The sequence below is a fragment of the Lithobates pipiens genome, unplaced genomic scaffold, assembly GCF_037356315.1.
Source record: "Lithobates pipiens isolate NorthernLeopardFrog02 unplaced genomic scaffold, aLitPip1_a1.2 Scaffold_18, whole genome shotgun sequence".
Classification (NCBI taxonomy): Eukaryota; Metazoa; Chordata; class Amphibia; order Anura; family Ranidae; genus Lithobates; species Lithobates pipiens.
This window is the reverse complement of record NW_027507758.1, coordinates 657554079-657569444: the sequence shown is the minus strand read 5'-3', so window position 1 is coordinate 657569444 and position 15366 is coordinate 657554079. Positions and strand designations below refer to the sequence as shown.

Genomic DNA, 15366 nt, shown 5'->3' with positions numbered 1-15366 from the left:
GAATTGGGGTCCAAAAGTGAGCAGAGTGGGATTGGGGTGCAGAGGGTGATTTATTGATCACCCCATGTATAGCCAATGATTGATTCACTGATTGTCCTGTTTTCTGTCCCGCCAGGCATTGTTGGAGTTGGTGTTCCGTGCTAAAGTAGTCATCACAGGGGATGGGTTCATCCCCGGAGAACGCAGCGTCATCATCATGAACCATCGCACCCGGCTGGACTGGATGTTCCTGTGGAACTGTTTACTGAGATACAGCTACCTCAGGCTGGAGAAGATCTGCCTCAAATCCAGCCTCAAGTCCGTCCCGGGGTTCGGTACGTATAAATTGTTGGGGTCTCGCTGGTTTGATGAAAAGAAGCGGTCATGTCTGGAGTAGGAAGTTCTGGCCGCCTACTCTGTGTCATCCATAAAATAAGAGTCGGGGGGGGGGGTGATGTGATGTTTGGGGGGGATGGGATGTTGTAGAAGGAGGAGAGCAGAGAACATTCATCCTTTACAAAGTGTAGCAACTCCCAGTAGCCAATCAGATTTTGTTTTACAGAAGCTATATCAGTGAAATATAAATCTGCTTGTATTTGACCTTCCTCCCCTCCTCCTCATCAGCAGTAAAACCTTTCCATTTTTATGACACACCTTATGACGGGTCTCTGTGCTTCTCTATACAATGCAGGCAGATCATGGCTGGCGGGAGGGGCTGGCAGGGGGCGGTAATAACTTCCTGGAAACACCCCAGCCTCCTGATGCAAGCAATGTCGCTTTCTTGGTGCTTTAAAGCATCTTCAAAGCCTCCAAAGAAGTCTATGATGACCAAAGCCTCCATAGAAGTCTATGACGACCAAAGCCTCCATAGAAGTCTATGACGACCAAAGCCTCCATAGAAGTCTATGACGACCAAAGCCTCCATAGAAGTCCATGAGATATCCCAGGGTGCACTGGGAAACCAACAAGCCAACCAGAAAGACGTCACCAGCAGTCACTTCCAGATCATATGTATATGTTCTGGGAGTGTCTGGTGCCGGTGCCACATCTGGTGTGCAGAATGGAGCAGCAGGGAGGCGAGTGGGGTCTGGAAAGTGAGGACTGAGAGGCAGAGGATCAGCAGATTGATCAGAGCAGGACAAACTAGCAGATGTCACACATGGTGAGTGTGTCGGAATCGATCCCACACTCAGATTGAGTGCTTCCGTCAGTATACCGCTTCCTAAGTCCTGAATATAGATATCAGATATTCCAACCGCTCACAAGCACAACACAAGACGAGACTTGCTTACCTGCTCAACATGGACTGATTTATTAGAACCAAAATGCCAAGTATTTATAATACAGTAGAAGACTAAAACCTAACCTAATTAGCATGAGCTAATTATCTAAATCAACACTCAGACTAGTTGACTGAGGGATAAGACTTTTCGGCTCCTAGCTCACTAACAATTCAATAAATCTTACCATAAACATCAACACAGGGTTAATTATCCCAAACAACAATGTGTGGAATACGATTACAAGCCAGACTAGACTCATTTACATTATACAAGCCAACAGACAGGTGGCTGGAGTTCATGACATTCGCATCTGACAGTGTGTGTCCCAACAGCATGAGACAACACACATTATATATACATATATACAGCATTGAATCTGACTAGTACAGATTATAGTGGGGTTCTCATTCACACTGTGCCCCTTAAAATCCAGGGCCCATAATCAGTCGGCAAGAGGCTCGCATTCAGTTCTCTCAAAAAGCCTGTGTCCCAGCTAGGTCTGTCATAGTGAGCATCATGGGAGCATTATAGTGGGAGGTGAGCAGGTACCAGAGACAGGACGATCCGCAAACCAGAGGCTCATCAGAGCTGGGGGTAACTACTGAGCAGGGGATCAGAGCTGGGGATTACTACTGAGTGGGCGATCAGCAGAACTGGGGGTTACTACTTAGCGGGGATCAGCAGAGCTGAGGGTTACTACTGAGCGGGGATCAGCAGAGCTGAGGGTTACTACTGAGCGGGGATCAGCAGAGCTGGGGGTTACTACCAAGCGGGGGATCAGCAGAGCTGGGGGTTACTACCGAGCGGGGGATCAGCAGAGCTGGGGGTTACTACCGAGCGGGAGATCAGCAGAGCTGCGGCTTACTACCGAGCGGGGGATCAGCAGAGCTGGGGCTTACTACCGAGCGGGGGATCAGCAGAGCTGGGGCTTACTACCGAGCGGGGGATCAGCAGAGCTGGGGGTTACTACCGAGCGGGGGATCAGCAGAGCTGGGGGTTACTACCGAGCGGGGGATCAGCAGAGCTGGGGGTTACTACCGAGCGGGGGATCAGCAGAGCTGGGGGTTACTACCGAGCGGGGGATCAGAAGAGCTGGGGGTTACTTCTGAGCAGGGGATCAGCAGACCTGGGGATTACTACTGAGTGGGCGATCAGCAGAACTGGGGGTAACTACTGAGCAGGGGATCAGAGCTCGGGGTTACTACCAAGCAGGGGATCAGAGCTGGGGATTACTACTGAATGGGGAATCAGCAGAGCTGGGGATCAGAAGAGCTGGGGGTTACTACTGAGCGGGGAATCAGAAGAGCTGGGGGTTACTACTGAGTGGGGGATCAGAAAGCAGAGCTGGGGATTACAGCATATGGACAGCATATCATTACAGTGGACACTAGATCTCCACAATATAAACTGAATCCCCACAATGGACACCATACCACTACAGTGGACACCATACCACTACAGTGGACACCATACCACTACAGTGGACACCATACCACTACAGTGGACACCATACCACTACAGTGGACACCATACCACTACAGTGGACACCATACCACTACAGTGGACACCATACCACCACAGTGGACACCATACCACCACAGTGGACACCATACCACCACAGTGGACACCATACCACCACAGTGGACACCATACCACTACAGTGGACACTAGGTCACCACAATGGAGACTAGATCACCCCAGTGGACCCCATACCTCCACAATGGAGACTAGATCACCACAATGGAGACTAGATCACCCCAGTGGACCCCATACCTCCACAATGGAGACTAGATCACCACAATGGAGGCTAGATCACCACAATGGAGGCTAGATCACCCCAGTGGACCCCATACCTCCCACAGTGGACCCCATACCTCCCACAGTGGACCCCATACCTCCCACAGTGGACCCCATACCTCCCACAGTGGACCCCATACCACCACAATGGATCCCATACCTCCACAATGGATCCCATACCACCACAATGGATCTCAGATCTCCACAGTGGACACCATACAACCACAATGGATACCCTACCTCCACAATGTACACTAGACAAAGGTCACCAGGGGGCGGGGAGGGGACCACATGGAGGAGAGGGGACACAGGTCACGGCGGGGGGGGGGGGGGGGAGACACAGGTCAGAGGAAGGTCTGGATGTTCCGGAGTTCTTCCTCATGGAAGGTGGACGGGTTCTCTTTAGGGCGTTCTCTATGGTTTCTTCCGATCGGTCATTCCGTATCTCTTTCCTCGGGATGATTGTCCTCCGGAATGTTCTCTGTATTTTCTTTGTTTTCCTCTCGTTTGTTTTCCATCCATCGGAATTCCGTCTGATTCACCCCCCCCCCTCCCCCGCTGGAATCTGTGTTACCTTTAATGGTCATATAGAGAAGAATGGGAGAAATCTCCGACAATTCCACCAATCTCCATATAAGGGAGAACTCTGTCCTGAGACCGTAGCCTGTGCCCCCTCCCCCACCTGAGACCGTAGCCTGTGCCCCCTCTACCACCTGAGACCGTAGCCTGTGCCCCCTCCCCCACCTGAGACCGTAGCCTGGGCCCCCTCCCCCACCTGAGACCGTAGCCTGTGCCCCCTCTACCACCTGAGACCGTAGCCTGTGCCCCCTCCCCCACCTGAGACCGTAGCCTGTGCCCCCCCCCCACCTGAGACCGTAGCCTGTGCCCCCTCTACCACCTGAGACCGTAGCCTGTGCCCCCTCCCCCACCTGAGACCGTAGCCTGTGCCCCCTCCCCCACCTGAGACCGTAGCCTGTGCCCCCTCCCCCACCTGAGACCGTAGCCTGGGCCCCCTCCCCCACCTGAGACCGTAGCCTGGGCCCCCTCTACCACCTGAGACCGTAGCCTGGGCCCCCCCCCCCACCTGAGACCGTAGCCTGTGCCCCCTCCCCCACCTGAGATCGTAGCCTGGGCCCCCTCCCCCACCTGAGATCGTAGCCTGTGCCTCCTCCCCCACCTGAGACCGTAGCCTGTGCCCCCTCCCCCACCTGAGACCGTAGCCTGGGCCCCCTCTACCACCTGAGACCGTAGCCTGTGCCTCCTCCCCCACCTGAGACCGTAGCCTGTGCCCCCTCCCCCACCTGAGACCGTAGCCTGTGCCCCCTCCCCCACCTGAGACCGTAGCCTGTGCCCCCTCCCCCACCTGAGACCGTAGCCTGTGCCCCCTCCCCCACCTGAGACCGTAGCCTGGGCCCCCTCCCCCACCTGAGACCGTAGCCTGTGCCCCCTCCCCCACCTGAGATCGTAGCCTGGGCCCCCTCCCCCACCTGAGACCGTAGCCTGGGCCCCCTCCCCCACCTGAGACCGTAGCCTGTGCCCCCTCCCCCACACCTGAGACCGTAGCCTGTGCCCCCTCCCCCACCTGAGACCGTAGCCTGGGCCCCCTCCCCCACCTGAGACCGTAGCCTGGGCCCCCTCTACCACCTGAGACCGTAGCCTGGGCCCCCCCCCCACCTGAGACCGTAGCCTGTGCCCCCTCCCCCACCTGAGACCGTAGCCTGTGCCCCCTCCCCCACCTGAGACCGTAGCCTGTGCCCCCTCCCCCACCTGAGACCGTAGCCTGGGCCTCCTCCCCCACCTGAGACCGTAGCCTGTGCCCCCTCCCCCACCTGAGACCGTAGCCTGTGCCCCCTCCCCCACCTGAGACCGTAGCCTGTGCCCCCTCCCCCACCTGAGACCGTAGCCTGGGCCCCCTCCCCCACCTGAGACCGTAGCCTGTGCCCCCTCCCCCACCTGAGACCGTAGCCTGTGCCCCCTCCCCCACCTGAGACCGTAGCCTGTGCCCCCTCCCCCACCTGAGATCGTAGCCTGGGCCCCCTCCCCCACCTGAGACCGTAGCCTGGGCCCCCTCCCCCACCTGAGACCGTAGCCTGTGCCCCCTCCCCCACACCTGAGACCGTAGCCTGTGCCCCCTCCCCCACCTGAGACCGTAGCCTGGGCCCCCTCCCCCACCTGAGACCGTAGCCTGGGCCCCCCTCCCCCACCTGAGATCGTAGCCTGTGCCCCCTCCCCCACCTGAGATCGTAGCCTGGGCCCCCTCCCCCACCTGAGACCGTAGTCTGTGCCCCCTCCCCCACCCGAGACCGTAGTCTGTGCCCCCACCCGAGACCGTAGTCTGTGCCCCCTCCCCCACCTGAGACCGTAGTCTGTGCCCCCGGCCCCACCCGAGACCGTAGTCTGTGCCCCCACCCGAGACCGTAGTCTGTGCCTCCTCCCCCACCTGAGACCGTAGTCTGTGCCCCCGGCCCCTACCCCACACCGGGGGACCCACCACCTGAGACCACAGTATGTGTTATTTCCAGGAACCTGGGTTTTCTTGGTTCAGAGTCCTGGACATCAGAGAAATTCTCACAATGTGCAGCCAATCAGATAGAGCCCGCCTCATTTCCTGGCAGGAGGAAGTCCATCATCATCTAGTTCTTTCCTCCCCCAGCCTGGCTGTACCTAGCCCCGCCCCTTTCATTCATTCATTCATTGGATTTCAGATCTAACAATCATGGAGGCTCGACGTAACATGTGGGGGCGGTACCTATTTAAATACAACACACCTAGGAACGCCCACTTTTCCAGACTGACACCCACCCATCAGGGCATGTTGATATTTGCATAACTCCTCCCACTGCTTACAGGACTGAGGGCTGAGAGGAGTACTGAGGCCGGAGGCTGGGCTATTATCAGGAAGCCATGTACAGCCCGCTGCCGGCCCCTCCCACCAGCCATGATCTGCCTGTGCTGCATAGAGAAGACTAGAGACCCGGCGATGACATCACAGTGAATAAAAAAAGGGATGGGAATGTAGAGGGGGGAGGGGGACCAGGGAAGCGGAAATATATTCAGATTGAATGTCAGCTGTGAGCTTCTTATAGGTGACAACATTGTGCTGTATTGATGCGGGACCCTCATTCCATTCATTCCTCTGCTGGGACCCTCATTCCGTTCATTCACCTGCCGAGACCCTCATTCCGTTCATTCCTCTGCCGGGACCCTCATTCCGTTCATTCACCTGCTGAGGACCTCATTCCATTCATTCCCCTGCCGAGACCCTCATTCCGTTCATTCCCCTGCCGAGACCCTCATTCCGTTCATTCCCCTGCCGAGACCCTCATTCCGTTCATTCCCCTGCCGAGACCCTCATTCCGTTCATTCCCCTGCCGAGACCCTCATTCCGTTCATTCCCCTGCCGAGACCCTCATTCCGTTCATTCCCCTGCCGAGACCCTCATTCCGTTCATTCCCCTGCCGAGACCCTCATTCCGTTCATTCCCCTGCCGAGACCCTCATTCCGTTCATTCCCCTGCCGAGACCCTCATTCCGTTCATTCCCCTGCCGAGACCCTCATTCCGTTCATTCCCCTGCCTAGACCCTCATTCCGTTCATTCCCCTGCCGAGGCCCTCATTCTGTTCATTCCCCTGCCGAGACCCTCATTCCGTTCATTCACCTGCCTAGACCCTCATTCTGTTCATTCCCCTGCCGAGACCCTCATTCAGTTCATTCACCTGCCGGGACCCTCATTGTGTTCAGTCCTCTGCCGAGACCCTCATTCCGTTCATTCCCCTCCTGTCCGATCTCACCCCTCATATCTGATCCCCCCCCTCCTGTCCGATCTCACCCCTAATATCCGATCCCCCCCTCCTCCTGTCCGATATCCCCCCTCATATCTGATCTCACCCCTCATATCTGATCCCCCCCCTCCTGTCCAATCTCACCCCTCATATCTGATCCCCCCCCTCCTGTCCGATCTCACCCCTCATATATGACCCCCCCCCCCTCCTGTCCGATCTCACCCCTCATATCTGATCTCCCCCCCCCTCCTGTCCGATCTCACCCCTCATATTTGATCCCCCCCCTCCTGTCCGATCTCACCCCTCATATCTGATCCCCCCCCTCCTGTCCGATCTCACCCCTCATATCTGATCCCCCCTCCTGTCCGATCTCACCCCTCATATCTGATCCCCTCCCTCCTGTCCGATCTCACCCCTCATATCTGACCCCCCCCCTCCTGTCCGATCTCACCCCTCATATCTGATCCCCCCCCTCCTGTCCGATCTCACCCCTCATATCTGATCTCCCCCCCCTCCTGTCCGATCTCACCCCTCATATCTGATCCCCCCCCCTCCTGTCCGATCTCACCCCTCATATCTGATCCCCCCCTCCTGTCCGATCTCACCCCTCATATCTGATCCCCCCCCTCCTGTCCGATCTCACCCCTCATATCTGATCCCCCCCCCTCCTGTCCGATCTTACCCCTCATATCTAATCCCCCCCCTCCTGTCCGATCTCACCCCTCATATCTGACCCCCCCCCCCTTCCTGTCCGATCTCACCCCTCATATCTGATCCCCCCCCTCCTGTCCGATCTCACCCCTCATATCTGATCTCCCCCCCTCCTGTCCGATCTCACCCCTCATATCTGACCCCCCCCCCTCCTGTCCGATCTCACCCCTCATATCTGACCCCCCCCCCTTCCTGTCCGATCTCACCCCTCATATCTGATCCCCCCCCTCCTGTCCGATCTCACCCCTCATATCTGATCTCCCCCCCCTCCTGTCCGATCTCACCCCTCATATCTGACCCCCCCCCCCCTCCTGTCCGATCTCACCCCTCATATCTGATCCCCCCCCTCCTGTCCGATCTCACCCCTCATATCTGATCCCCCCCCTCCTTTCCGATCTCACCCCTCATATCTGATCCCCCCCAGTCCGATCTCACCCCTCATATCTGACCCCCCCCTCCTGTCCGATCTCACCCCTCATATCTGATCCCCCCCTCCTATCTCACCCCTCATATCTGATCGCCCCCCCTCCTGTCCGATCTCACCCCTCATATCTGACCCCCCCATCTCCCCTCCTCCACCCTCACTGTGTCTTCTTCTCATTGCAGGTTGGGCGATGCAGGTCGCCTCCTTCATCTTCATCCGCAGGAAGTGGGAGGAGGACAGAAGCCATTTTGAATCCATGTTGGATTATTTCTGTGACATTAAAGAGCCACTCCAACTTCTCTTCTTCCCGGAGGGGACCGACCTGACCGGTGAGTGGACCTCCCTTCAGTGGGTGGAGCCGTGTGCCTCACCTGTCATACTGGGTCATGACATCATCGGAGGGGGAGGGGGAGGTTGCTTTAAATATGACAAATGAAGTTTGTTGCGCTCAGATATGGTGGAGTTCCCCTTTAAGGTGCACCGTTCCTTCAATAGACCTCAGGGAACCAATAAGAGAAGAGGATGGAGTCCCGGGAGATTTGTGAAGGAATCTTCTGCAGGAGAAGTTCTTTGGATGTGAGAGAAGTTCCTCCATCCTCCTCCTTCCCATTCCCCCCTCCCCCACCAACCTTCACCCCAAACAAATGCTCTCCCCTTCCCGCCCCCCTCCCTCCCCCCGCCAACCTTCACCCCAAACAAACGTTCTCCCCGCCCCCCTTCCCGCCCCCTCCCTCCCCCCGCCAACCTTCACCTCAAACAAACGTTCTCCCCACCCCCCTTCCCGCCCCTCCCTCCCCCCGCCAACCTTCACCCCAAACAAACGTTCTCCCCGCCACCCTTCCCGTCCCTCCCTCCCCCCCTGCCAACCTTCACCCCAAACAAACGTTCTCCCCGCCCCCCCTTCCCGCCCCCTCCCTCCCCCCCGCCAACCTTCCCCTCAAACAAACGTTCTCCCCGCCCCCCTTCCCGCCCCCTCCCTCCCCCCGCCAACCTTCACCCCAAACAAACGTTCTCCCCGCCCCCCTTCCCGCCCCCTCCCTCCCCCCCGCCAACCTTCACCTCAAACAAACGTTCTCCCCGCCCCCCCTTCCCGTCCCTCCCTCCCCCCCTGCCAACCTTCACCCCAAACAAACGTTCTCCCCGCCCCCTCTTCCCGCCCCCTCCCTCCCCCCCGCCAACCTTCACCTCAAACAAACGTTCTCCCCACCCCCCTTCCCGCCCCCTCCCTCCCCCCCGCCAACCTTCACCTCAAACAAACGTTCTCCCCGCCCCCCTTCCCGCCCCCTCCCTCCCCCCACCAACCTTCACCCCAAACAAACGTTCTCCCCACCCCCCTTCCCTCCCCCTCCCTGCTCCCCGCCAAACTTCACCTCAAACAAACGTTCTCCCCGCCCCCCTTCCCGCCCCCTCCCTCCCCCCCGCCAACCTTCACCTCAAACAAACGTTCTCCCCACCCCCCTTCCCGCCCCCTCCCTCCCCCCCGCCAACCTTCACCCCAAACAAACGTTCTCCCCACCCCCCTTCCCTCCCCCTCCCTGCTCCCCGCCAAACTTCACCTCAAACAAACGTTCTCCCCGCCCCCCTTCCCGCCCCCTCCCTCCCCCCCGCCAACCTTCACCCCAAACAAACGTTCTCCCCACCCCCCTTCCCGCCCCCTCCCTCCCCCCCGCCAACCTTCACCCCAAACAAACGTTCTCCCCACCCCCCTTCCCTCCCCCTCCCTGCTCCCCGCCAACCTTCACCCCAAACAAACGTTCTCCCCGCCCCCTTCCCGCCCCCTCCCTCCCCCCCGCCAACCTTCACCTCAAACAAACGTTCTCCCCACTGTTGGCGGTAATATTTGGCCTCCTCCATGTGGCTCCCCCTGACGGATCCCATCATTTTATGTAGGCAGATTATTCTCATCCCCCGATCACACAGAGCGCGGGGCGAGCAGACAAATCCGCACAGCCAGGAGTCGGGATCAGGAGATGTTCTCACGCTGCTACCCGTCTCCTGCAACCCATGGAAGATTAGTGTGCCCTTCAGACTCTTATGCTGGGGGGAGCGATGGGGATTGTGGAATGGAGCCCCCCCGCTCCTGTGCCCGCTGAAGAGTGGAAAAAAGGGATCCCCAATGCCGCACATCCAGGCATATAGTGTAGCGATGGAAGAGACCTCAGCCTGGACTCCTGCCAGGCCACGCGACCAACGCGTTTCTCCCCACCCCCACACAGTTTAATCGCGATTAAGCTCTGGGGGAGGAGCAAAGCATGTTGGAGACGTGGGCTGGCGGAAATCCAGGCTGAGGTTGTCTCTTTCATCACTGCACTAAATAGATGTGCAGCATTGGGGATCCCCTTTTTCTTCTCGTCTCCTGTCTCCTGCAGGTGGGAGAGACGTCACGTCAATGTGACATCATCGTATTATTAACTCTCCGCCCCCTGACTCCTCCTCCCTGAGACTAATTATCACTATTTACTAAAAGCAGATTATAGGAAGGTGTTGTGTTATGTATAGGAGACTGACACAGGGCACCCAGCGTCTACACTCTACCAACGGTCACCCTGTACTGGGATAAACATGACGGCTGCCAGTGTCTACACTCCACTGACCGAACCCCCATACTGTGATAAACATGGTGGGTGCCAGGGTCTACACTCTACCAACAGAACCCATGTACTGGGATAAACATGACAGCTTCCAGCCTTTCCACATTACCATCGGAACCCCTGTACTGGGATAAACATGGGGGTTTCCAGCATCTACACTCTACTAATGGAACCCCCGTACTGGGACAACATGGCAGTTTCCAGCATCTACACTCTACTAATGGAGCTCCTGTACTGGGACAACATGGCGGTTTCCAGCATCTACACTCTACCAACGGAACCCCCATACTGGGACAACATGGTGGTTTCCAGAGTCTACACTCTACTAATGGAACCCCCGTACTGGGGCAACATGGTGGTTTCCAGCATCTACACTCTACTAATGAAACCCCCATACTGGGAAAACATGGCGGTTTCCAGCATCTACACTCTACCAACGGAACCCCCATACTGGGACAACATGGTGGTTTCCAGAGTCTACACTCTACTAATGAAACCCCTGTACTGGGGCAACATGGTGGTTTCCAGCATCTACACTCTACTAATGAAACCCCCGTACTGGGACAACATGGTGGTTTCCAGCATCTACACTCTACTAATGAAACCCCTGTACTGGGGCAACATGGTGGTTTCCAGCATCTACACTCTACTAATGAAACCCCCATACTGGGAAAACATGGTGGTTTCCAGCATCTACACTCTACTAATGAAACCCCTGTACTGGGGCAACATGGTGGTTTCCACCATCTACACTCTACTAATGGAACCCCCGTACTGGGAAAACATGGTGGTTTCCAGCATCTACACTCTACTAATGAAACCCCTGTACTGGGGCAACATGGTGGTTTCCAGCATCTACACTCTACTAATGAAACCCCCGTACTGGGACAACATGGTGGTTTCCAGCATCTACACTCTACTAATGAAACCCCTGTACTGGGGCAACATGGTGGTTTCCAGCATCTACACTCTACTAATGAAACCCCCATACTGGGAAAACATGGTGGTTTCCAGCATCTACACTCTACTAATGAAACCCCTGTACTGGGGCAACATGGTGGTTTCCACCATCTACACTCTACTAATGGAACCCCCGTACTGGGAAAACATGGTGGTTTCCAGCATCTACACTCTACTAATGAAACCCCGGTACTGGGGCAACATGGTGGTTTCCAGCATCTACACTCTACTAATGAAACCCCTGTACTGGGACAACATGGTGGTTTCCAGCATCTACACTCTACTAATGAAACCCCTGTACTGGGACAACATGGTGGTTTCCAGCATCTACACTCTACTAATGAAACCCCTGTACTGGGACAACATGGTGGTTTCCAGCATCTACACTCTACTAATGAAACCCCCATACTGGGAAAACATGGTGGTTTCCAGCATCTACACTCTACTAATGAAACCCCGGTACTGGGGCAACATGGTGGTTTCCAGCATCTACACTCTACTAATGAAACCCCGGTACTGGGGCAACATGGTGGTTTCCAGCATCTACACTCTACTAATGAAACCCCCGTACTGGGGCAACATGGTGGTTTCCAGCATCTACACTCTACTAATGAAACCCCCGTACTGGGGCAACATGGTGGTTTCCAGCATCTACACTCTACTAATGAAACCCCGGTACTGGGGCAACATGGTGGTTTCCAGCATCTACACTACTAATGGAACCCCCGTACTGGGACAACATGGTGGTTTCCAGAGTCTACACTCTACCAACGGAACCCCCGTACTGGGATAAACCTGGTGGCTGCCAACGTCTACACTCTACCAATGGTCACCCTGTACTGGGATAAACATGGCGGCTATCGGAGTCTACACTGTACTAGCAGAACCCCCGTACTGGGATAAGCATGGCGGCTGCCAGCATCTACGCTCCACGAACGGAACCCCCATATTGGGATAAACATGGTGGCTGAAACAGACACCACAAGCTGCCGCTCCATCGCTTGTTGTAGAAGTGGAGGACGTAAGGATTCCCGTGATTCTCATCGCACCGGATTGTTTCAGAAGGACGCAGTACACAGACTGTTGGCAGACCGGCCATGGCCTTCTCTAAGTAGACTAGATTTGATGGCAATTGGACCCATATTCCAGATGGAAAGGGGAACATGTGATATGATCACCCTAACCTCACCCAGAGGGAGAAAATCGACTTCCATAAAGATCTACATGGAAGGTCTTCTTCATCGGGTGTGAGGAAAGATGTCCGAGTCCCAGGGAATGTTCTGTCACCCGTATCTTGGCTTTTCTTCAGTCTGGTCTATCGAGCGCTTGGCTGTGACCTCCCTTAAGGGACAGATTTCTGGCTTGTCTGTCCTTTTCCAGAAACCTTCTCGGTGTCACTCGGATTAGAGATCTCCTCATAGAAGACCTCTCATGGATAGTCGCCTTCCTCCTGCCCATTATGTCTTTTTGGAGTTTCTCGCAGCTGATGGCCATATCACTCAGGACAATCGTGGGGCCAAGACCTTCCCCTCTACCCAAGGTGGTCTCTCTCTCTTCCTTCCACTTCAATAAAGATATTGAGCTTCCCTTTGTCTTCTAGACTATCCGGCTTCTATTCGCCAGTCCCTTATTGTCCTCCCTTCAGGTGCCTCCCGCTCCACATTGCCAGGCGGATGACACCGCTCATTCCTAGGGCTTCCCCTTCCCCCTTTTCGGAGCTCCGGCCAGCAGATCTCTTGGGCTTTTCAGCCTCTGCTTCCCAGATTTGCGGCCCGCGGTCCGCTCTTCACACGTTTTTCTATCTGGTAGATCTCAGACCTCGGCTGACACCAGATTCATCCACAAGTTGTTCGCTGTCTGAGTGTCCGGCCCTCAGTTTAGTGTTCGAGGAATTCCCCCCCCCCCCCCCCCCCTTTTTTTTTTTGGAGGAAAAAAAAAATAGTTGCAAAATGTTGCCAAAAGAAAGACGAGTTCTTCCCAAATAACAAAGTAACGGGTTGATTGTTTATCTTACGAAAAGCCAATTATATCGCCACATGAAGCGGTCCGTACGGGAAATGTCCATGAAGTGTGAGAGATGATGTCATAATTGCATTTCTTTAAGGAAGAATCCCTCTATTCACTCTTTTTATCCTTTATTACAGGGGGTCTCAAACTGGAGGCCCCCCAGCTGTTGCAAAACTACAACTCCCATGAGGCATTGCAAGGCTGACAGTTACAAGCATGATTCCCACAGCCAGAGGCATGATGGGACTTGTAGTTTTGCAACAGCTGGAGGGCCGCCAGTTTGAGACACCTGCTTTATTACATCTCAGTGCTGCTAATTTACTGCAGCCTCTTTTTAGCCACTTCCAGTCTCGACATGCTTCAGCAATGGCTGCCTGGCATTTCTCAGGTTGGATTTCCTGATGGTGACACCAGTGTAATGTTCCTTGAAGCGGCTGCTTATAGCCTCCATCAGAAGCCCGTGTGACAGGCTGGAGCAGAATTAGAAGGCAGAGAGGTGTTGTCACCTTTTATAACAGGAAGTGCCTGAACAAGACCAGCCCTGCCGTCTGTCAGAACGCCCGTAGAGTGGCTGCTTTTTATTGGATCCAGGCACTGATCAGCTGACTTTTCAATTGAAAGATATCAGCCAGGAGAGGAGCAAGACGGCCGCTCACTGATCACATTTCATCGGGAAGCGACCAGAATGTGTGCAGTGTATGGCCAGCCCGAGTGAGGACTGTCGGAGCAAGATCTCTGCCCTGGAGGTTCTGTAATTGGTCCTCACCATTAATCTTCCAAGATTCTTCTTCTCCTGATTGGTTATCAAAGGGAAGATCTGTCATCTTCTTGGGAATGTCTAGAGATGGGAACTGTGCCTGAGTACCACCCTGAAAATCTACCTTTCTACAATTCCTCCTAATAAATATCAGTGCACTTCCTGTGCCTAGGCACTCCTTTTATCGGTGCACTTCCTGTGTCTGGGCACTCCTTATATCGGTGCACTTCCTGTGCCTAGGCACTCCATATATCGGTGCACTTCCTGTGCCTAGGCACTCCTTATATCGGTGCACTTCCTGTGTCTGGGCACTCCTTATATCGGTGCACTTCCTGTGTCTGGGCACTCCTTATATCGGTGCACTTCCTGTGCCTAGGCACTCCTTATATCGGTGCACTTCCCGTTCCTGGACCCGTCTTATATCAGTGCACTTTCTGATCGGAGCTGTATATCTGCAGTGTGAGAGTATCTAAGGCACTGCTGCCCCTGACTGCTAGTCTCCCCAGATTTGGTGATGTCACTGCTGTGTTGATCATGGTTCCCCTTGCTGGAAGGGGAGCTGTGCTTGAGGATCTGCAGTGCAAGAATCTCCCTGCTTCATCTATTCTGTGTATCTGTGCTTTCTCCTCCTCTCCTTCTGCTTCATTTCCCCGCTGGTTATTATGGTTAGTCAGCAATAGGGGAAATATAAGCTTCAGGGAGACCAGACAATGCTGGTGACTGGTCTTTTTTGGGCTGCTTGTCTTTTTTGGGCACAGCTTCCACAGTACAGGTCTTCTTTCATTTGTTTGACATTTTGAAGGGGTAATTTGAAGACCCCAAGGTGGGTTGGAGCACCATAAACCATGAAAGGAACGGGAACATATCTCGAAGCAATGGCCTGACCCCCTACACCTTCCATACGAAGTACTGACTCCTCAGTCTGCCAGATATCCAGCCCCCCTGAGAATTTCCATACGGTGTGTTGGCCCATCACTGACAGATCCCTGCCCCCCCCCCCTCATACCTTCCATATGATGAACTGACCCTTCACCCAGACAGATCTAATTCTGCTCCTCGGACATTTCTATCCATA

At 55.3% G+C, this 15366-nt stretch overlaps 1 protein-coding gene across 2 annotated transcripts in view; it reads left to right on the top strand.

Moving 5' to 3' along the window:
• Window positions 1-15366, top strand: part of LOC143989355 (lysocardiolipin acyltransferase 1-like) — a 149191-nt gene that overhangs the window by 20752 nt on the left and 113073 nt on the right. For both annotated transcript variants that reach the window (XM_077489457.1, XM_077489456.1), the window contains exons 3-4: window positions 116-314; window positions 8159-8305. In XM_077489457.1, coding sequence (XP_077345583.1) covers window positions 116-314; window positions 8159-8305 — 346 coding nt within the window. The remainder of the gene's footprint in view (window positions 1-115; window positions 315-8158; window positions 8306-15366) is intronic.